Source organism: Rhincodon typus, chromosome 39 (genome assembly GCF_021869965.1).
Source record: "Rhincodon typus isolate 14 chromosome 39, sRhiTyp1.1, whole genome shotgun sequence".
Taxonomy (NCBI): domain Eukaryota; kingdom Metazoa; phylum Chordata; class Chondrichthyes; order Orectolobiformes; family Rhincodontidae; genus Rhincodon; species Rhincodon typus.
Genome location: NC_063370.1, coordinates 5,051,557 through 5,076,046, shown reverse-complemented (window position 1 = coordinate 5,076,046; position 24,490 = coordinate 5,051,557). Strand labels below are relative to the sequence as shown.

General features: G+C 41.8%; 1 protein-coding gene across 1 annotated transcript; it reads left to right on the top strand.

Annotated features, from left to right (window-relative positions):
- Window positions 1-975: 975 nt before the first annotated feature.
- LOC109923618 (alpha-soluble NSF attachment protein) lies at window positions 976-24,185 on the top strand. Its single transcript, XM_020523665.2, has 10 exons — window positions 976-1,140; window positions 9,702-9,781; window positions 11,062-11,178; window positions 12,967-13,013; window positions 16,576-16,653; window positions 17,533-17,588; window positions 18,761-18,845; window positions 20,097-20,201; window positions 20,810-20,929; window positions 23,037-24,185. Exons 1-10 carry the CDS (start codon window positions 1,043-1,045, stop codon window positions 23,136-23,138), a joined length of 888 nt encoding a protein of 295 aa, XP_020379254.1. The 5' UTR covers window positions 976-1,042; the 3' UTR covers window positions 23,139-24,185.
- Window positions 24,186-24,490: the final 305 nt, after the last annotated feature.

Genomic DNA, 24,490 nt, shown 5'->3' with positions numbered 1-24,490 from the left:
ATATTCTTTATCATTTAGACCAGCAATTATTGCATATTCCTATTTGCTCTCAGCTGAGTGGTATAAGATCTCTCACACTGTTCACAGTCAACTAAATTGCTGTGTCAACATAAACAGAAATTGCTGGACAAACTCAACAGCATCTATGGATAGAAAGCAAAAGTCAATGTTTCAGGTCTGGTGACTCTTCATCTGGAGTCATAAGTTAGTCATGTCTTTACGTGAAAAAGTTACCCCTCAGGTCCTTTTTACCCCTCTCACCTTAAACCTATGCCTTCTGGTTTTGGACTCTGCTACCCCAGGGAAATCACTTTGGCTATTCACCCTATCCATGCCCCTCATGATTTTATAAACCACTATAAGGTCCTCCTCAGAATCCAACGCTCGGTGGAAAAAGAGCCCCAGCCTCTCCCTATAGATGGTTTATTTTATGACAATCAGTAGATTCTTGTTCACCAATACCAAGAATAGCCTTTTATTCCAATTTTATTGAAATAAATCAATTTACAGATCAATGGAGCCAGCCTCTGGGTTGGCAGTCCTGTATCACAAACGTTAATCTACCATAGATAGTAGGAACTGCAGATGCTGGAGAATCCGAGACAACAAGGTGCAGAGCTGGATGATCACAGCAGGAAAAGCAGCACCATAGGAGCAGGAAGGCTGACGTTTCGGGCCTAGACCCTTCACCCTTCCTGCTCCTCTGATGCTGCTTGGCCTGCTGTGTTCATCCAGCTCTGCACCTTGTCATTAATCTACCATTGTCGATTTGCAAATGGAGGTGAGATTTTGATCAAGTTATTTCGAATAAAACAAGCTTTTCCTTCACTTTTCCTTTTGCACCAGACTACCCAGAGCGCTGGGGGTTAAGTGGATCCTGTTGCTGATATTGCTCTGAGCAAGTTTTGCCCACCCAGGGCCTGGGATCACGTGATGGGGCGGTGGCCCGGGGGTGGGGTTTAAGGGCGGCGGAAGTGACGTCGGGAGAGACGTCACGGCTGGGGGTCAGAAGCTGGTGGAAGTGGCCGGAGCTCGAGCGGCGATGGACAATTCGGCCAAGGAGCGGGAGGCAATGGGCCTGATGGCCGAGGCCGAGAAGAAGGTCCGCTCGGCCCGATCCTTCATGGCGTCCTTGTTCGGGTGAGAGGTTAATAAACGTGTAGCCCCCTTGCTGGGGGGGTGTCTGGGCAGGACCGGGCTGAGAGACCCCGGGGGGGTCCGGGCAGGACCGGGCTGAGAGACCCCGGGCTGAGAGACCCCGGGGGGTCCGGGCAGGACCGGGCTGAGAGACCCCGGGGGGGTCTGGGGTGAGGTTCCATGTAAGGGCCTGGTTAACACCCTCTGGGGAGGGTGAGAGAGAGACCTATCCAGGAGCTGGTTGATAATCTTGAGGTGAGGGGTAGTCCTTGCAGGACTAGGCTAGTAAACACTGGGCGTCTGTGCTCAGGCTGGTTAGTAAATATGCAGCCTACTGTAGGTCCCGCAAGGCTGGTTAATATAAGCTTGCTGTGGGGTTACTTTTGAGCCTGATTTAATAAACACCTAATATCAGGTGTGGTTATTAAGCTTGGCCTCCATTGAGTTATCTCATGTTTGCCTTTAGCTCTTGAGCCAGTAATCTAATCTGACAGGTCAACATTGCATATTGAGCAGTGTTGTTTCTTGTCTACAATGTACACCCTAGGTTCTGTCTGCACAGTCAGATCTTCATGTTCTAATGGTGTGAATCATTGATCGATCTTTAACTCATCTTTATAATGCTAATTGATCTTGTGTCTTGCTGTCTGTCTGTGATTGTTGCATCTATATGCTTGAGTGAATTCTTGAAGTAACTGGTCATGAAATGCCCTTAAAGATGTGATACAATTTGTTTCTGCTATGACAAATGAACTCAATGGCCTTGAGAGTTCAGAAGTTCCTAGGGCACGTAATTACTGACAGGCCTGGTGCCCCTCAAGCTGGACAGTGACAGGCTGAGGTTAGTGTGATAAATTCAATAATTCAGATTAGGTTCATCTGTGTATGAATCTGCTGAATGCTTCATTTTGCAGCTGATCTGTTCCATGAATAAATTGTCTGTTTTCTTTTAAACCAATCAATTTAGTTTAATAAACATCTCATCCCTTCAGGAGCCTAAAATCAATGAGTGCCTTTTAAATAAGGTTGCATTTTATTGCTAAAACATTGCATTGGGCAGTTTACCTAGGGTGAAGTTTTAAAGATGATCGGGGATTAATTTGACATGTCACTCTTTTATTCCTGACTACCTTGCAATAAACAAACTGTTCAGCTCAGTTGACAGCCTGCATCAATGCTAGAGTTTTTTATTTGAAAAGGAAATGTTGCACTTGTAGGGCTCGTATGACTTCTGGATTTCTCAAAGCACATGATAGCCAACAACTACTTTTACAATGTAGTGGCTATTGCAGTGTTGGTCATGCAGCAGTCAATTTGCACACAGCAAGTCCTATTGCTAGAGGCAATGGTTTGGTGGTAACATCATTGGATTAGTAATTAGTAACCCCACGAGCATCCACTAATGACATACATGTCAGTGTGGTGCCCCTTCAGTGTGGCACGAAAGTGCCTGTTAAGATTGGATGGCCACGTCTCCGGATTTGTTCACCTATCTATGATCTTTTGACTCTCCCATTAACATGCTACAGTTTTATTATGTGAACTTTAAAAGGAGCTTTGAACAGTGTTGAATCTACAGGCTTTTGGTGATATTGTGGTGCAGCAGTCCTGTAATTCTGTCTCTGTCTCCTTCACTATATATTGTCACTGAATCCATGAGCAGGTTGAAAACGATATAGAAGCTAACTTTGAAAATGTAATTTTTGTCTAGTATAAAAATTCCAAGTCTTTGGAATATTGTGCTGCAGGAGAGATGCTATATGAATTTGACGATTTTTAACCTTTTACATTGTGGTTTCAACAGTTTGGATGAGCCATGAATATAAGCTTGTATCTTGCTTGTTATTTGACTTGACTTGCAATTTCAGGACTGGACTCATCTCCTGAAACGTCAGCTACAATTATTTTTAATCTGGTACGACACATTTCCAGGGCAGGTGAAATTTGAACCTCTTTGCCCAAAGGTAGGCGTGCTACCTGTGCACTACAGTGGCCCCTAAACTGAGTTATATTCTTTTGTTCTTCATCTGAGTTGTCATTGGGGCAATTAGGACCAATGTGTATGACAACCACTGTTTGTGTTGTTCTGTAGCAGTTATTGTCATAATCCAGTTTGTTTCTTCAGTTGAACAGTGATTTCAAAATGATTTTAAACAACTTTTCAATGACCATCATTCCATTGAACTAAAGTTGAGTGGCAAACAGTGGGGTGAAGTTCGTACCCATCTTCAGTCATAAAGCACTGGCAGCAAGTTACATTTCACGTCCATGGGCTACCATTCACTATCAGTGTTACCTGAATTGAGCATGTGAGGACACAAAGTACAGTACTTAGCTGCTTTTGAATGCTATTTACCTTTGTTACAAAAGGCCCAAAGGGGGAGATTACAGTTTAGCTTTGTCAAAAGTTTTTGTCTCGGTTGAATTTACTGAGAATCTTGACTTCAGAACAATCTGTATTTGCGATGTGTGACCCTGAAGAAACTGCCATCGTTTGATTTTCTTTTTTTGAATATTTTACCACCAGAGTTTAAACAAAATATACACAGAACCACAGCAAGGGAGCAGACTCTTTTGCCCTTCGATCTTATTCTCTCATCTGGTGGCTGATCTGCAACTTAATTCCATACATCCAAATTTTCCACACTATTCCTTTTATCTCTCAATTTTAAAATTAACAATTGTTAATCAGTTGCCTTTGTGAAAGAGTTGAAAGCCTCCCACCCTTAGTGTGAAGTGTTCTCTGAACTCCTCCTGAAAGGTTTGGCTGTCTCATCAAGACTGTGCTGCCTGAACCACTGACCCAAACAGCAGAAATTAATCTGCTCCCAGTGTCTGATCTATTATCACCAATATCTTGATGTAACAAAGTCATTGAAACCAACAACTGACAAGACATCTTTTTTTGTAAATTGGAACTTTCTGTAGCCATCCCCAACAAATAGAGGATGCAATGGCCTCATGGTATTATCTCTAGACTGTGTTAATCCAGAGACACAGGATAATGTTCTGGGGTGCTGGGTTTGAATCCCAACACGGCGGATGGTGGAATTTGAATTCAACAAGAAAAATCTGGAATTAAGAGTCTAATGACTGTGTAATCCATTGTTAATTGAGGGGGGAAACCCATCTGGTTTACTAATTTTCTTTAGGGAAGGAAATCTGCCATCCTTACCTGGTCTGGCCTACATGTGACTCCAGACCCACAGCAATGTGGTTGACTCTTATTGCCCATCTCTAATTGCCCAGAGGGCAGATAAATGCTGCCTCGCCAGCAAAGCCCTCTTCCCATGAACAAATTTTTAATAATCCAGCAAGTTACATCCATCCAGGGCCTTCCACTTCCCTTGCTCTGAACTCTTGCTACCCTTCTTCCTTCATGCCATCTCCTCTGTTTAGTGTTCTAATACAGCATGCTTATACTTTTCAGATAGTCTCTGCCGAGCACTCGTGCTCTTTTTAATTAAGAGCTGGCACCATCACTTTTGACAAATGCTTGAGTAGCATTGTTTGTGCCAGCATTGCTGTATCAGCTATTGAGCTTATTAGTCTGCCTGAGTTGGCAGTCACTTGGCTCAGGAAGTCTAGTCGAGCATACTTCTGGCTAGAAGTACACTTTTTTTAAAAAAAAAAAGTGTTTTTATGCATTCTTTAGCACGCAAGCAGCAAATGGTCAACTCCTAATATTCTCCCTGCTCGCTCTTAATTGCTTGAGCTGTTGGTGTGTTCTTTTGGTCACACATCTGCCTACACTCTAAGCTGTGGAATTTCCCCAGTTGTCTCCATTTCTCTAGCCACATTTAAAATGCTTCTTAAAACCTGCTCCTTTGAGTTTCTAAGCAACTGTGCTAGTTTAGAATTTGCTCTTGGAGTTTTGTGTTAAAGGAGCCACGTAAATGCATAAACAAAATTTTTTTTAAATTTGCTAGAAAAACCAAGATCTGGCATCATCTGTGGAGAGGAAATAGATTTCATGTTTCTGGTCCAATGGGTACCCCAACCCCATCCTTCAGAACTGTAAATGCCTTTTGTTTTTGAAATGTGCTAAAGTGAAACTGCACTTTGGGCACTTGCACAAAGTTTATGTTGGTGCTTCAGTGCAGAAACACCATACATTACTGAAGCTGCTATATTTCAGATGAGGCAGCATCCATATTCGTGAATGTGAAAGATCCTTGATTGCTATTCTGGGGAGGTGACAGCCCAGTGATATTATTGCTGGACTGTTAATCCAGAGACCAAAGTAGTTTTCTGGGAACCTAGGTTTGAAACCTACAATGGCAGATGTCGAAATTTGAATGCAATGGGGAAAATGTCTGTTAATAAAGCTGAAAAATTGAGATTGGAAAGTTCAGAAACAAACCCATATTGGTTTTTATTATGCAATATGCACTCAAGGTCCAGCTGCCTTAAATCTGAGGCCAGTGTCCAGATTCACTGTTGGTTGCTGTTGCTAGAAGCTGAATATAAACTGCTGCCTATCCAAATGGGATGGGCCTGGTATTGGCTCATGGCATTTCTCATGCTCTGTCAAAATTCAGCGGAAGAATGTGTGCCATTCTGTTGAGGATAACTTTGGAGGGCCATCTGAAACGTGTAGGAGCTGTAGGGATATTTCTGCTTAACCCAGAAGCGGTAACTGCCATGTTATCCTTTCTTATGCTCGCTGTGTGCAAGTTGCAGAACTGGTCAGTTTTGAATCTAGGTTTAATTTTGCAACATGTTGAATACTTCTACTGCCTGACAAATGATTCTTTCGCAATTCTATTAAAACAGTTTTCCACTTCAGGAAAACTGCTGTCTGCCAACAAAGGGCGTACATTTGTAAAGTCTTTCACAATCTCGGGGAAATCTTAGTGCTTTACAGCTGATTAAGCACTTTTCAACACTGAAGAGATCTTTAATGCAAGAACATGGCAGTCAGTTTGTGCACAGCAAGATCCCACATCAGTGATTAAAACCATGAGAAAACGATATGTTTTGGTAATTATTGGCCAAGAGGGAAGTATTGAGCAGAACTCTGGAGAGAATGCCCCTGCTCTACTTTGAAAGTGTGTTATGCGATCACTGAAATATCCATTTGGATATGGGCACAGGTCCCTACAACCTCTGCTCTAGTTTTAGTTCTTCAGATGGTCTGTGGAAACGGCAAACTGCAAGAAATAGACTTTGCTCAGACCAATTATTTCCAAAATATAATCACAATCAAACTCCATTTCACCATTTGTTCCTTTTTCTAAAAGAAATCATGAGATCAAACAGCTTTTTTTTTTAAGAATTTAGGTTTACCTTTCAGCAATAAGTGTTGTAATGGTTACAGTCTGCTTTATTGATATCTCAAAATATTCATTCAGTTCCAAATTGTGCATTGCAGAATCATAAAATCTCCACTGTGTGGAAGCAGGCCATTTGGCCCATCAAGTCCACACTGACCCTCTGAAGAGCATCCCACCTAGACCCACCCCATCCCTGTAACCCTGCATTTCCTATGGCTAATCCACCTAGCCCCACATCCCTGGACACTATAGGCAATTTAGCTTGGCCAGTCCACCTAACCTTACACATCTTTGGGAGGAAACCGGAGTACCCAGAGGAAATCCACACAGACACGGAGAACATACAAACTCCACGCAATTGCCCAAGGCTGGAATCAAACTGTGGGAGTGTGAAGGAGTGCTGACCACTGAGCCACCATGCTATGCATATATTTGGGAAATGTGATGTAGTATCTACATTCTTCCTGTGGTAGTGGAAGAATTTTGCTATCTTTTGATGCAAGTCTGTGTGTTTATAGGGAAAGGGAAGTGAAGTTTACTGTTCTCTGTGCTAGACCCCTACATACAAGTATGTAGACAAATTTATATAAAATCTGTAAGATGAAAAGGATCTTTGTTTTGAAGCTGATTATGTGGACGACTTTAGAAATGCAAACATCATGTTTGTGAGAGTGGTCATGCACTGAGATGACATCACTCCCAATAACACTAGTCCTTATTTGAACAAAATACTTTAATTTCTACTGGACAAAGGGCTGATTATCATCCAGTTGCAAACGCCATCTCGGATTGTTCCTGCGCAAAGATCATTGTCCCGTGCAGCCTGCTGTGCCAGAACTATTCGCCTTGTTCACTTCTCAATTAAAATTTTTCCTCCAAAGCAATCTCGGCACCATCAGCAATCAGTTTCCTGAGTGGGTTATGTAACCTGTGTGTATTTCCCACAAGGAATGGTGATGAAATGTCAGAAGACCCTGTTGGTCATTAGACAATCTCAATTTCTTATCTTAATTGGATCTCCAGCCAGGTGGTGAATTATGAAGCTAGATGCAAATCCTCTTCTTTATGGTTGTTTGATTTATGCAGAATCTCAAGTCTGCCTCCTACCTACTAATGCCTACTGTCCCAGCTGTCTTTCCAGTATTCAGATATTCTTAATCAGTGTGTTCAGGGATGTTGGAACACACTTCTGGAGCCTAGAGGTAGGAGCACTACCACTAGACTCTAGAACTTGTCTTATACACTTTAAGCTATCAAATTGAATCAATTAACCAAGTCAACCCCTAAAAGACTGTATACGCTCTTTGATCAGCCAATTGATTTATTCATTTTATTGCTATAATGCTTAAAGGGACATTGTAACCAAAACACAACTTTAATACAAACTTAAATACAAATATCATTTTAGAGCTGATGTACTTCTAACCCTTGCCACACTGGTTGTAGAAGACTTGCAGCAAACTGGGCACAGCGAGACACTATGAAAGTGAGCCTCAAAATGGAATCTGCAGGCTTAAACTAAAATTGTTTGAGGGAGTGACTTATTCATTCCAGCTCCTGGGTGTACCCAGTAGCCATTGAAGTCTGTCTTATGTGCACAGAAACCTAATTGATGCTCTTCACCTGCATATCCTTAAATGTTCGTTTTTTTTAAAAGAAAGACTTCTCCTTTGCATTGTTTTACAGTTGAGGGACTGCCAATTCCTGAAAATATATTTTCAGGGACTTAGAAAACAGCTATCCTTGGCTGTTCAGAAATGATCAGTTTTTGAGGAGTGGTGTAGGTAAAGGTTTGACATTGGAGAGTCAGTTATAGTTATGTTTTTAAGATAATGTTGCCAGCTCACTTGTTTTCAAAAGCAGTTTTGCAGAAGTCGCACGACAAATAGTTATGGATCAGACCAAACCCCATTAAAATGCTTAAAGGAAATAGGACAAAAGTTAGCCTAGACCCTATTTTTAAGGCAAGTATAAGGTGCTGCATTGCAGATTTGATTCAATTGATCAAACTGCAGGCTTTAAGCAAAACACTCTTCTTACAACACTGCTAAAATACAAACAAAAAAAGCGTAACTTTAATTCTATCAATAATATATACTTTAACTACTACCTGTCAAATGTTTATGGGCAACATCCAATAAACACACCCTTGGCAAAGGCAAATTCAGCAAACAGATTTCCCTCACTTGCAATTTCTCCAGTCCAGAAGAAAGGAAAAACAGAAAACATCTCTAGAGAGAGATGTACCTGACAGTTTCAACTCCAGAAACCCCAACTTCAACTGAAATCAAAATGAAATCCCTGGGTCTGAGAGCCTGACTCCACCCACTCATGCTTTTGTCTAGTGTTTTTTAAGAAACTCAAAGATATTTACTCTACATGAAGCGTCACCTCTGCACCAGGTTTATAACATGCCAGAATAGAACAAAATCCATCTTTAAAGGCACACTTCATCACGCAACAAACAGTCTTCTCCTAAGGGAGGGAAGGACTTCATTCGTTATCAAGCCTATGCCAAGTGTTTGTGAAACTGGCAGTTTGGAGGCCTTTCTAAATGAGTTTCCAAGATCCTGGATAAAGTTCGTTAGTGTTGAATGTTAAAATGACTTTTATTTTGATAGCCTTTTTATTCCTTTCCAGGATCCCCCAGATTATATTTGCTGCAGTTCAATGCAGAGTTATATCCAAAACATTCCTTCAGACTTAAATTTCAAGAATGCAAAGACTTCTGTATATTGTCTTAAAGTCCCAAAGCCCTTTAACAGCCAATAAATACAATGAAATGCAGTGACCATTGCAAGGTAGGATGTAAATTGCACGCAAGATACCGCAAACAGCAGTCAGTAATTGATCAGATGATATTGGTTGAGGGTTAAATTTTAGCTAAGACATTGGGGAGGACTCCTGGCCTCCCTTTGAGCTATGACCAAATTTTTTTGCCCCCATCTGAGGGGGAGCAACAAAGTGGGTTAACACCCCAAAGACAGCATCACTACTGTCAGTACAGAGGACATGCTGCATCTTCGTTAAGTGTCAGCTGGATTGTACAATAAAGTATCCAGAGTAGGATTTGAGCTTGGAGCTTTAGCAGTGTAACGGCTGCCATGGATTTGAGACTACTACAGCTCCCCCTCACACTTGAAACATTTTTTTAGTCCCTTTATCCTAAATGTCTTGATGAAGCTTCTAATCTAGTGACAATTGCTTTGCTGTGGACTGGAAAGTGCTAAGTTTCTTCCACCTTGTGGCCTTGTCCACATTTTAACATCTTTCTTGCTTTCTGTTCAGGGGATCTTCTAGATTAGAAGAAGCATGTGAAATGTATGCCAGGGCTGCAAACATGTTTAAGATGGCCAAGAACTGGAGTGGTAAGTATAGCTACTGAACAGCCCATTTGGGCTGCATTGTGATTAGTCTAGCCAGTTTCTAATGTTTCTTGGTTTTCCTTAAATTTTACTTGACTTTGACTTCATCAAGAAATTAATTATCTGCTGTACCAGGAGCAGGGATCCTGCCGGAACAAGCACAGATCATGTTTACATATCCTTTTTTAAAAACATCAAATCCATTGCTGAATTTTTTAAGTGGAAAGAAATGTCAAATTGGGTGATATGCTCAATATCCTAGGATAGTTTTGGCCCAGGAAAGGAAGTGTTGAGCTGGCAAACACTAAACATCTATTGGTACTCCACCATTTTGGTGTTAGAGGGTGTAGGATGGAATGATATGGTGGTAATGGCTCTGGATTGGTGCTTTTGGTAATCCAAAGGCCCAGGCTGGGGGCATTGGTTCACATGTCACCATGACATGTGGTGGTATTTAAATTCAACTAACAAAAGTTAGTTTCAAGTGTTGACCATGAAGCTATTATCAATTGTTGTTTAAAAACCCATCTGGTTCACTAATGCCCTCTTTACCTGGTCTGGTGGTCCAGTCCCACAGCAATATAGTTGTCTCTTAACTGCCTTCTGAAATGGCTGAGCAAACCACTTGCTTCAAGGGCAAATAGGGACGGGCAACTAGTGACAACCACATCCCATGAAACAAAAGGACTGGAGCCTTAAGCACGTGTGAAGCCTGTGGGCTGGTCTGTCTTTGTGATCTTTGACTGCACACGGAGGTAGGATATGATTTATTTACCAAACTCAGACCCAGAGCCAACTGCAAGGAGCTGCCAGTGCAGCTGGGTACTTGTTTGATAAATGTATTGAGGCCCCTTAACCTTGGGTTCACTTGATTGTGGAGTGAGCATAACTAGCACATAGAAACACAAGTATCATTCTTTTATTTCCTGGACCTTTGAGGGCTAGGTTACCAGAGTTAATGTTTTGGATGCTAAGTGTGAGCATTTAGATAAAGATAAGAAAGCCTAGATGTTCCCATTTGGATTTTAACATAGATAAAATTGCTTGATCAATTCAATTTATATAAAATGCTTTTTCCTGCACTTTCCTGGTCTGCATATAATCAGCGATAGGAACAAAATTTTTAAATGTGAACCGCAATGCCAGCATGCATGCTTATAATAAGCATTTTCTGTTATTTAACGAAAAATAAACAGCATGTGTGACGGTTGTACATGGTATTTCTTTTATAGCCACAGTAGGCTGGTATTGACCCCTCCTAATGTGCGTAAGTTTCTCTTTAGCTGCAGGTAATGCCTTCTGTGAGGCTGCTAAACTCCACCTCCACTTGCAGAGCAAACATGATGCAGCTACAAACTTTGTGGATGCGGGAAATGCCTTCAAAAAAGCTGATCCCCAAGGTAAACACACTCCGCCTCATATTACAAAGTGACTCTGCTTGCAAAGCAAAAGCTCTCAAAATAAATTCTAAACACTCATTGCTTAAAATTGCACTTTAAGTCACATTCTGATTGTATTTCAATGCCATTATGTTCCTTGCTACCTGAAGTGCAATCTAGATACCCTGCTTCTCTTGTATCTTATTTAAGAAAAGTAATTATTCTGTAAATTTTGAAGCTGTTTTATCAGAGCATCAACAATAGCAGGTTTAGGCTGGTTAAAATGAGCATCCTGCCTAACTAGCTGTGAATGAATTATTGTATGGGGTCAAATAAATGAGGACTTGTTTACTGACATCCAGACAGTAAGGGCTGGCTTTAAAGAAAATGTTCTTCCATTTTTGTACCAGTGCAACAATTTCTTCACCTGACTGAGATGAAAGGTTGGAGAGGGAGCTGATCCTGGAGGCTGTGTAAACAGAATAGCATTACTGGAGAGATTGTTTGTATGATGACATAGTGCTGGAGTTCTCATGTTGACTACTGGGGAGCTGGAAATCAATCTTAGGAAATAAGAACAGGAGTAGTCCATTGCTTGTTCCGCCCTATAGCTAGATTTGTGGCTGATCATCTACCTTGGCACTCTTGCCCCACACTTCCCTTTAATGCTTGATGTTTTTAGTACCTAGAAATCTGTAAATTCCTTAGTCAGTCAGAGAGTAGCTTCAAGACAAAGCTTCCACAGCTACCTGGGTTAGACAACTCCGAAGATTCACCATCTTCCAAAGAATTTCCTCAGCTTGGTCCTAAATGGTCTATCTCCTATTCTGAGGCTGACGGGAACCATGGGTGTAGCTGGGAAGTGGATGGAGAGGGTTGGTCGAAGGGGTTATTGACCAGTGTGGGTTGGAGGGGTGGATAAACATCTCATTGTCTTGTGATGTAAGGAGTCCAGGGGAATGGTGGTTGGTGTGAGGGTTAAGTATGGGGTCAATAGATTAGTTACTCGGACATTAGGTTATGTAAAAATAATAACTTCTCCTGAGGTTAGTATTTTACTTGATTTGCATTAGAACCTTCAATTCTGGTTTAAAATGGAGATTTGCATGGATTTCCAGGCAGAGAAACTGCCAAATGGAATCTTCAATTTCCCAGGGAATTTCTTTGGAGTCTGCTACAGTGGGATCTCTACAGAGTCCCTTACTGCAACTCCCATTTACAGTGCAATAATGACTGGCCCTTAGGAAATCCAGGCCTTTGTTCTCCAAGGCTGAGTGTCCAGGAACATTGTCCTGCTGCCAGCTCTGTACAGCCAGTGGGGCAAAAAAAAACTAAGGTTTCTAGTGCGTTTGACATTTTTAGCCCCTTTGTTCAATGGAAAAATCCAAACCAGGAATGGACACAGCCGCACCAGTCTGATTGGAAATTCAACTGCCTTGTCACAAGGGCAGTCTGGGTGTATGTTCCTCCACCTCACCGCTCAATGCTAAGAAAACGTGTTGGTTGCCCTTTGAAATTTGGCACCATGCCCTTGCATCAGAAAGAGCAGTAACCCTACATCTCTCATGCTATTCAGTTAATGTTGGAGAAGTTGAGAAGAAACTGACACAAATTTTAGTAACATCAAATGATTGTCAAGTAAACAATTCCTATCAGCTCAGTTTGAATGTTTGCAAATGTTTTACCAGTCCTTTCAGGCTGAATGAGTAACAAAACAGCAGGGAGAGAGCAAGATGTACTTTTTGTTTGAAATTGCTATGAGCCTAATTTTTCTTTTAATATTTGTGATTTGTCTTTTTCCCCTTCCAGAGGCCATTAATTGTTTGAACAGGGCTATAGAGATTTATACAGATATGGTAAGATATTGAATTTAAATATTTGTAATGTCAAAAGTCATCTGCACTGCCCTCAATCAGAAAACTGTATGGCCCCCACTCCAGAGACATGACACAGGCTAGATTGACCATTCAGTATGCTACTGATTTGAGGGCTATGCATGAACTGTTAGATCTAAGACCAGGTCTGAATATTATCAAGCCACTAGTTTAGGCATTAGTTGGTGTTTGTCTCTGCTGTAGTGAGACACCTGTCCAGCAAGCAATATTGTAATCAACAGGAGAACTCCTTTTGAGATTCACTGGCAAGTTTGTTTTTTTTTCTTCAACTTTAACTGTCTAAAATACACAATTTGTTAGAGCTGGGACTATAGACACATTCTGCAAAGTCAATTTAAGTAGCTTCTAGTTATTCCAATGCATGTGTGAATTGGGAGTGGGAGTAGACCCCACAATCCTTTGAGCCTACTCTAATTCAATATGATCGTGACTGATCTGATTATTTTATGTTCCTGCCTACCCTGGTGACGTTTCACCCCCTTGCTTAGTAAAAGCTATCTACTGTTTTGGAATAGATCTGTAGCTCGGGTTGTGGGTGTTGAGGTTGGTTGGCTCGCCGAGCTGGTTTGTTGTTCCGCAGACGGGAACAGCATCAGAAAGATTCTACACGTCCTGACACACTCATCACACTACCCTACATCAGGAATATGTCAGAACTCGCCACAAGACTTCTACGACCGCTGGGCATCAGAGTGGCACACAAGCCCACATCAACCCTACGACAAGTGCTCACCCGAACTAAAGATCCACTCCCTGCCATGGACAGGACCAATGTCATCTAAAGATCCCCTGCAGAGACTGCGAGAAACACTACACTCTGCCAAACAGGAAGGAAACTAACAACAAGAGTACATGAACACCAACTGGATACAAAAAGACACGACCAATACTCTCTCATCTCAATCCGCATGGACAAGGAGAACCACTACTTCGACTGGGACAGGCTAGGCAGAGACAAGCATGAGAATTCCTGGAAGCATGGCACTCCACGAAGCATGCTATTAATAAACACGTTGAACTCGACCCCATATACATTCCACTATGGAGGAAACCCGGAAGTGAGGCAATCCATCGCAACGGACCCCAGAGTTTAAAAACCAGGCGGGAAAACACACCGACGCTTCATCAGAGGCTGCACTGAGGATGTTACCAAGCACCGTAACGAAATGTCTGCAGAACAACAAACCAGCTCAGCGAGCCATCCGACCTCAAGCTATCTACCTCTGCCTCCTACACACATAGTGGCAGTAGAGGTTTGGAACTCTCCACAAACAGCAGTGGCTGCTGGATCAGTTATTTTTAAATTTGTAAAGATCTTAAGCAAAGCTATTGAGCCTTTGGGCCAAAAGCATGTTGCATGGAGTTAGGCTGCAGATCAGCTGTGATCCCAACGAATGATGGGACAAGCTCGAGCTGAATGGCCTATTCCTGTTCCTGTGTTAGATATTCAAAGACACTGCCCTCATCACCACTAAAAAAAGAACACTACAAAGACTTGTGACGCTCAAATTTCTCCTTTTCTCGGTCTTAAAGGGGTGATCCCTTATTTTTAAATGGTAGCCCCTGGTTTTGGCTCTTCCCACAAGAGGAATGATGCTCTCCACATTCACCCTGTCAAGACCCCTCACCTTGTTTCAACCAAGTCAGCTCTTGCTCTTCAAACTTGTGGATACAAGCCTGGCCTGTCATCTTCATAAGATGATCTACCTATCCAGATATTAGACCAGTACACCTGCTTCTGCCACAGTTACACCCTTAAATAACATGACCAATACTCTGCAGAGTTCTAGATACGGTGTTATCGATGTCCTGTATAACTGATGCAAAACCTTCCATGTTTGTATCCCCTCGCAACAAGTGATAACATTCCATTAGCTTTTCTAATTATGTGCTGCAGCTGCATACTAACCCATCTACAAGGCCATAGAAACAAAGAAGATAGATCAGGAATAGGCCATTTGGCCCCTTGAGCCTGCTCCACCATTCATTACAATCATGACTGATCATTAAGCTCAATACCCCAATTTAACACCACCTCCCCCACTAAACATCCTTTGAGGCCTTTAGCCCCAAGATCTCTATCCACCTCCTTCCAGAGAACAATGTTTTCGCCTGTACCACTTTCTGGGGTAGTGAATTCTGCAGGCTCATCACTCTGGGTGAAAAAATTCTCCTCCTCTGTCTGAAAACATTTACCCCTAATATTTCAACTATGATCACTTGTTTTGGACTGTGACCACCATCAGGAGCATCCATTCTGCATCTAACCTGTCTCTTCGTGCTAAAATGTTATAGGTTTTGATGAGATCCCCTCTTCGAAACTCCAGTGAATACAATCCTAACCAACTCAACCTCTCCTTGTATGTCAGTCCTGCCATCCTAGGATTCAATTTGTTAAACCTTCGCTGCATTCCACCTATAACAAGAACATCCTTCCTCAAATAAGGAGACTAAAACAGCACACAATATTCCAGGTGTGCCTTAGCAATGCCCTGTATAATTGCAGCGAGACATTGTTGTACCTGCACGCAAATCTTCTTGGTAACATACAGTTTGTCCTCTTTACTTCCTGCTGCACCTGCGTGCTTATTTTCAGTGACTGGTGCATGAGAACACCCAGGTCTCTTTAGATATTCCTGTCTCTCAATTTACAGCCATTCTGGTACCTGCCTTCGTATTTTTGCTACCAAAGTGGGTAACATCCTCATTTATCCAGATTATACAGCATGTGCCATGCACCGGATCTCTGAGCTTTCCAGTCTCTTGGTGTTAAATGTTTTTCTATTCGTCCTGCCAAAATGGGCAATTTCACGTTTTCTTGTACTCCACTTGCCAATGCCTGGCAACTTGCTAACCCTTCTATATCTCTCTTTAGTCTCTGCTGTCCTGTTCATAACCTACCTTTTTGTCATCAGCAAACTTGACAAACCTATCTTCTGTCCCTTCATCCAAGTCACTTTGAATTACAAACTGAGGCCAGAGCACTGATCGTGTGATATGCATCTTGCCAACCAGAAAAGTCACACTTTCTGCTAATAAGAAATGGTATGCAAATATGTTACTGCCAATGCCATGAGCTTTTGTTTCTTTGCAATAGCATTTGTTGTGGCTCCTTTATCAAATGCTTTCTGGAAAGCTAAGTATAGTACATCCACTGGTTTCCCTTTGTCCACAGCATATCTTTCTTCCTTGAGGTACTCCAATTAAATTGCTGTCCCTTTCTCACCACCCTACTGACTCTAAATGATTATCTTAACTTTTCAGAATGACTTGCTTCAACATCCTCCATATGCCTATCTTAAGCTAACAGGGCTGTAGTTTTCTGCTTTCGCTGTCTCCTTTTTTTTTCTGAATAAAAGTTTTAGCAAGAATACGTCCAGTTCTGATATTAACCAAACATCGCATCTTGGAGGATAATCCTGCTGGTGTTCTGAGTCTGGCCTTTTGCATCTCATCCTGCTTGTTGTCACGATTAGTTTTCCAAAATGCTGGTTTATTTGACACCAATGTTGTTTGTGTTTAGGGTCGGTTTACAATTGCAGCGAAGCATCACATATCGATAGCAGAGATTTACGAGAGCGAGTTGGTGGACATCGAGAAGGTAGTTATCCAATTGGCCCTAAGTAGTTGAGCTAAACTTGTGCTGACTGTTCTGTTGATTATTTGTAATAGTTTAAGTGTTAAACAAATTTGTTTCTGTTTCTGTTTTAATGGCTTGAGGACAGAAGATTCCTGGGTGGCTGGTTTGTTACTGAAACTTGGATCTAGATGGTTCCTTAGTCTGTTATGCACTGATAATAACGTATAGAAGAACAGGTGCTCTTAATGGGAACATAATTTTACCTTCTACTGAAGGACTTGACTCTGGTATGTTCTTCCACAGCAGCTGATCAGAAAAGCTTGAATTTGTATAGAGTCTTCAATAAAACATCTTCTGAAGTGTTACCAAACACAATTTAACAGCGAACCACAAAGATTATTAAGGCAGATATCCAATCAGCTAATAAGATTTAAAGCTGATGCATGGGAGAGTGCCTTCTGGTGGAAATTCCAGGGTTTATAAAGTTAAAGACAAATGCCCATGGTGCACATAACAATCTGAGATGATCAAGAGACTAGAATTGGAAGAATGCAAATCTCTTGGTAGACTGTAGGGCTGGAGGAAACTACTTGAGTGAGGTGGTGTGAGGAAGTGAAGGAAGTTATGAACAAATCACTGACTGCAATGTCATTGAGTAATAAATTGTCATGTGAAGTTGACTGAGTCAGCAGGATAATTGAATGAACTGGACTGCCCAGGAAAATCCAAGTCTCATGACCTTTTTAAAAAATGTGCTCCATATTGCTGAAAGATAGGAGGGACTTGGTTATTGTTTCAAAAGTGTGCAACTTGTTAACTGCAGAATTTCAATCCACTGTGGTCTGAACAGATTTTTATTTGGTTGCTTCCGTGAAAACAGCTTGACTTCTACCTTTGCAGGCAATTGCACATTATGAGCAGGCAGCTGATTACTACAAAGGTGAAGAGTCTAACAGGTGAGCAACATTTTCATTAGTAATGGGTGAGTTTACAAAGAATTTTGGGTTAGACAGTGCCAAGCTGGTAGCATGATGGCTCGTAATCCACAGAACTAGACTGATGCCCTGGAGACTAGTAGAAATTAAATTCAATAAGAGAACTCTGGAAATAAAAACTAGTCTGTTTCCTTGGTCACCCATACAATCATTTGGTTTTTTTTTTGTTGAAGAAACTAGTGTTATTTTCTCTGGAGCAGTGGAGGCTGAGAGGAGACTTGATAGAAGTCTGTGAAATTGAGATTCGTAGATAGGGTTGACAGTCAATCTTTTTTCCCCACAGTTGAAATATCTAATACAGGGGCCATGTATTTAAGGTGAGAGGGGGCAAGTTCAAAGATATGAGCGGCAAGTTTCCTACACAATGGCAGGAGTCTGGAATGCACTGACAACGGTGGTGGTGGAGGCAGATACAATAGGGGCATTTGAGGGGCTTTTAGATAAACACATGAGTGTGCAAGGAATGGAGGGATATGGACTAAGGGCAGGCATTTTGGATTAGTTTGTTTGGCGTCATATTCAGCACAGCATTGTGGACCAAAGGGTCCATTCCTGTACTGTACTGTTCTACTTTACTGTTTTACTGTATGTAAAAACCCTAATTCACTAATTTCCTTTGAGGTTGGAAATCTCTTGTCCTTGCCCAGTCTAGCCTGAGAGACACTCTGGATCCATAACCAATGTGGTTGACTCTTAACTGCCCTCTTATGTTCTGACAAAGTCAGTCAGTGCATTTGGGGGTTGGGTTACAAATGCTGGCTTTGCCAGCAACACCCACATCCCATCAAAGAATAGTAAGAACACGTGCCTCACTTAGTTTTTGTGTTATTGTGTTCTCAGAACCAATTTATTCTAGTTGCATTCATTTATTTGTTCTCATTTATTATTACAAGACAGTGGGCTGATGGAAGGAACTTTGTACAAAGTTCTCTTGCTTTGGCTGTCCTTACTGTGATGGGAATTTGTACATCTAATGTTCAGTGTTAAATGTTGACAGAGAATGTCCAAAAATTATGACAGCAACATGTGTGAATACACTCTTTCAGTCTGAGCTTGGCTTTTATTTTATATTGAAGCAGAGGTCATCGGGAATAGTCCTGAAGATATTTAGCCTGTTATCTTTTGCTCTGCAGTTCTGCAAACAAGTGCTTACTGAAAGTCGCCGCATATGCTGCGCAGCTTGAACAGTATCCCAAAGCTGTAGAGATATACGAGCAGGTGAGTGAGTGGCTTCATCCAGACAATGCTCAGGAGAGGAGATCCATCCTGTATTCATTCTAGCTCTCGTGATAGGTAATTGCTTTTGCTGTGCATTGTAGGAATATAGCAACAGAAGTAGGTCTTTCTAGACTGTGGCTGGTCATGCCATATTCGCACACTATCCTGGTATCTCTTGATCTTGTGTCTCTGTCCCACCACAACGAACTACTTCCTGTTTCCTTTGTTGTGTTGGGTCATAGCTGGTCTTTGTTCTTGACACCTTTTCTCTAATCCCACCCCTCCCCCCACCTTGCCTCACCCCTAACAAAGATTTACAAGTATAAGTGTGCTGTATACCATATTCAATGCAGCATTTCACTGTGGCTTCTCTGACAGTGCCTTGCAAACCTGTGATCTGTCACCTAAAGTGATCGGGCTGGCAAATACATGGTACACTACCCCCTTCAAGTTCCCCTCCAAGTCACTCCCCAACCTGACTTGGAAAAATATCACCATTTGTTCAGTTTTGCTGGGTCAAAATCTAGGAACTCCCTCCCTAATACAATTGTGGGTGTACTGATACCACACGGACTGCAATTGCTCAGGGGGGCACTTAAGGTTGGGCAGCAAATCAGCCAGTGTCACCCACATCCCACTAACAAATTTTTAGAAGTACAATCCATTGTGAGAAAGTAATCCCTGACATCTGCCATATATGCCCCTTCCCCGATTACAAACCCACTGACATTTTTTAAAAAATTCTTTCTTGGGATATGGATTTCACTGGTGAGGTCAGTATTTGCTGCCCATCCCTAAATGTCCTTGAACTGAATGACTTGGTGGTCTGAGAAGGCTCTGAGTCAGCTACACTGCTGTGGGTCTGGAATCCCATTGAGGCCAGATTTAGTAAGGACAGCAGACTTCAGTTCCTGAAGGACATTAGTGAACCAGATGAGTTTTTAACAACGATAGATGGTGGTCTCTCAGCCACCATTTAGGCTAGACTTTTGATTCTGGGTTTTTACTCCATTTAAAATTTCTCCATCTGCTGTAGTGGGTTTCAAATCCACGTATCCACAGCGTTAGCCTGGGGTTCTGGTTTACTAGTCCGTGGCAACCTCACTGTGCCACTAACTCCCCAAGTGAGTATTTGTTTGGAGAAGTTATTATAATCAAACTGGATTGGTTTGCACTTCTGCCCCTTGTCTTTGTCAGTCTATTATATTGATACGTGATCCTTGCGGTGAATGTGTGAATTTTACACCGTAGGTAGCTACTACAGCCATGGACAGCCCGCTCCTGAAGTACAGTGCGAAAGAATATTTCTTTAAAGCTGCTCTCTGCCACTTCTGTATTGATATGTTAAATGCTAAGGTAAGTTGGCACCAGAGAACTAATGCTTTTATCTTTGGCTGCTTTGTATACAGATTAGCAACTTTATTGTTTGTATAGTTGGTGGTTTAGTGCTAGCGGAAATGGGAAATGTCCCCTCGAGTAACTGGAATGAGACAGAAGACTCTCAATTTCAGTTTTTCTTATACTGTTTCCTGTGCTTCTCTCTCTTGAAGATGGAAAGCATTACAGCAGTGTGATTTTTGTTTTTTTTTTTTTGAAAAGCAAGGATAGAAATTTCAACTTGCTGGAGAGGTGATGGTTCTTGTGGACTTATACATTTGACACATTTGCTGAAGTCTTGCAGGAAGCTGTGACTTATTTTCTTCAAGGTTAACAGTTTGAGAATAAGGCCTGTAGAAATCTCTGGCAACTGAGTCTTATCAACGTCCACAGGTAGTCCTTTTGAGACAGATTAATATGGTAATTTGTTTTAAATATCCTGGTGCAAGGAAGACAATGGGTCTGCGGAAGACACTACCATACTCTTCTGTCCTTTGTCACTTTGCAGCACTGTAAGTGTTTCTGCATCTATTGAGAACAGCCCTATCTAGTAGTGTGACTGTCTCTGCTTTTCATTAATTCCACAGTTGGCAGTTTCAAAATATGAGGAAATGTTCCCAGCTTTCTCCGATTCCAGGGAATGCAAACTGGTCAAGAAGTTGCTCGATGCCTTTGAAGAACAGAATGTCGATGGCTACACCGATGCAGTAAGTGTTCAAGATTTCCGTACAGAGGTTGAGGAGTAACCTGATAGAGGTCGACAAAATTGAGGCATAGATAGTGGATAGTCAGGCTTTTTTCCTAGGGTGGAAAGGTCATCTACAAGAGGGCATACGTTTAAAGTGAGAAGGGGGAAAAGCTTTCACTGATGGGTGCCTGGAACGTGCTGCCAGCAGATGTGCCTGCTTCCACCACATCATGACGATACACCTAAACATTACTAGACACATGAACACGCCACAAACAGAGGGAGATATGCTGTGCATGGGCAGTGGCTGGTGGATCTAATTAAGGATTAGGAATCAGCATAGGCTTGGTGGGTTGAAAGTGGTGTGTTGTATGATGCCTGTCAGATTCAGTTCATTAATGTCTGAAATGGGTGTGCTAAACAGCACACTGGTTCAATTATGGTACTGTCAAGCCAGAGGGATGTGTGCTGAAGTCCAGCCAAATCTACACGGATATTTCAGTGGAGTGCCAAGGGACTGGGTCATTGTCAGGGATGTTAAGCCAGCAATGCAGCTATTGAGAATTTGCTGCATATCAAACAACCCAGGATTATGACAGATATTTCTATGGTGTTCTATTTTGACAGACCAGTTCACCTATTGGAATACTGTTCAGTTTAAGTATGTGTGCATTTGACAGGTCCAGAGGACAAGAAATGCTAATTAAATATTTATAATACCTTTCGAATGTTGGGACTGCAAACTCTAACTGTGCCACAGTTAAAATTTCATGCTATAGGAGGTACAACGCACTTTCTGGTTGGGCACTTCAGAGCCTTCGGGGCTTAATATTGTTTTCAACTTCACATGAACACTCTGGTTTTTAATTGTAAATGCCCCACCCTGATCCTAGTGTCTTGTTTGCTTTTAGCAGAGCATGTGCACATTGTGGTCTTGACACTTGCTGTCTGTATGGACTTGTATGATCATTAACACTGCCTTTGTCTCTTTGCACTGAGCATCCTTGCCATCTGTTCCAATTGCTTCTCCCCCTGCTGTTATAAATTGTATAAAAACTATAACTTTTCAGTCCCCATCACTTCAGAGAAGTGTCATATTGGACTTGAAACACTAACTGCTTCATCCTGTCTCTGCAGATGCTGCCATACCTGCTGGTTTATTTTTTTTCTCCCCAGCAATTTTTTTTTTAAAATTTCAGATCCTTGGTGCTTTGTGTTTAATTTAAACTTTGAATCAAATTTGAATCAACATTTAAATTAAATGTACCAGTCTTGAGGGCCTTTGAGTTTCATGTGAGACTTTGTGCTGTCTTCTCACTGGTCACTGGAAAGCATGCCAAGTCAAACAGATTTTGACCATTGTATTTGATAGGCATAGAACTGAGCTCCAAATCCAGAAATACAGGGCATTTGGGTATTTATCACCAGCAAAAGCCCTTGTTTTATTGTAAAGCACTGTTAACTGGCAAAGGCTTTATTTCCAACACTGTCGTACAGGATGCTGACCAAGCAGTATAAATGTCCTCAGAAATGTACTGAGGAGTGAGGGTTATGTCACCTTGAGGATGGCAGCTTAATTCGTATGAAGAGTTCGATCCATGATGCCCAGTGTGTTTCTTGAACCTGCATGACCCCCTCCTTGTTTGTACACTGACTGCAATATTGAATGCAAGACTTGCCTTTTTAATAGTGCCTTTCACTACCTTGATGTTGTAAAGTCATGTGATTGCTGTTGTACTGGAGAAAACACACCAGCCACACTGCATGAGTGTGATAACACTGAGATAATCTGTCAATTTCAGGGACAAAATATTTGCCCAGGATACGGAGAGATATCTCCTGCTCCATGTGAATTAGTGCCTCAAGGGTCTTTTATGCCTGCCTGAAGGAGGAAGATGGACTTGAGGTTTAATTTGCCATCCAGGAGTCAGTGATGTGGCGCTCTCGGCAATGGCTAGAGTTTATTAACCAGCTTAAGAGACAGAGCCTCCGACAGTGTAGCGCCCCTTCAGTAACTGGGGGGGGAGTGTCCGTCTGGAGTGGGACTTGACTCCCTAGCTCCAAGGTTAGTGTTCCATTTTGAAGTCAAAGAAAAGCATTGAAGCTGACTTTGTTCTCTTTTGTAGGTGAAGGAGTACGATTCTATCTCTCGGTTGGACCAGTGGTTGACTACAATGCTTCTACGCATCAAGAAGACCATTCAGGGAGAAGAGAGTGATTTGCGTTAAAGAATAGCAGTTCATTATATTATGACAACTGAAGCGGGGGGAGAAATGTCAAAACCTAACCAGTGAGAGAGTGGGGAGTGTAGGATGGATAAAGATGTTGTTCTAAAAATCAAAAACTATACACTGCAAATCAAAACTGCAGGGTCCTTCCAAAATTGGAAGTGTTTGGACAATTGTTTTGCATTTACTAGTCATGCTTACAGATTCAGCTGGGCATGAGCTCTGCTTCCTGAAACAATCCTGTTGTAAGCTAAACTTTTGCTCCCCCTTTTTTTTTTTTTTTGAAACTCTATCCTTCTCACCGAATTTGTGTATAAATGCTGTTTGCCTGTTTTAAATTTATAGCATTAACTTGATACGTAACAAAAATAACTATTTAAGCAAACCTGAGGTATACAGTGAAACTAGAGGAAGAGAAAATGCCTGGTGATTGCCTGATTCACTCTGCACAGTCCCATCAGCATGTGTGTTTTATTTTTTTATTAATCGATTAGCAGATCACTGTCCTGAAATCCCACCTAAAACTGGAGTGTGGGCCTTTGGTGGGATTGTCTTTAGCAGTGATGCCTGCTGCAATCAAATAGCTAGCTGTCCTTTGCTATGTAGGGCTCATGTGCATTCCTGCTGGGAGTGGTTAGCCCAGAGTAAGAGAAATGGTTTTGGCAGTTTGGCCCAAATAATGGGTGGTGTTGAGGGGAGGGGTGATATTGTCCTGGTGGTAAATTAGACTGCACCCATGTTTTAACCTGAAATTTCTTTGTACGCTACTCAGTGAGAACTGTTGAATATTTTTTCCAGTATTTAATTGCTCTTTGGGTGCATTTAAGGGCAGCAATTTTTCCCAGCCTGTGCAGACATGTCAGCACATTACTTAGAGCTCTCAGGGCAATGTACATTTACTGTGCAAAGGAATTTAATGGGTGAAGCCCAAATCTTAAATGGGGAAGTGTGTGTGTGTGCAGGTTAGACATACAGCTGATTGCAACCATTGTATAAATGCACAATATCATATAATTTTTAAATCTGAATAAATGAAGTTTTGCCCAACTCTTGCTTTTTTTCCGTAATGTTCAGTTCATACTAACCAACAGCATTAGGATTTTGCATGCCTTACCTGTGATCTTTTTTTGCTGGAAATACTTGGACTCGAGGGAGCCATGAGGGGCCTGGTGGTAGAGAGAATGAGCTAGGATTCTCTGCTCCCCCTTTTTGGCTGAAGTAAAATGGCAACCTTTGCAGATGTAGCTGCCTTGATGCCCACGGAATCCATATCTTCAATCAAAACAAGTACCAAATTCTGCTAATGTATTTTTTTTTGTGTGCTTGCATTTTTATCTTTGAGCACCAGAGGG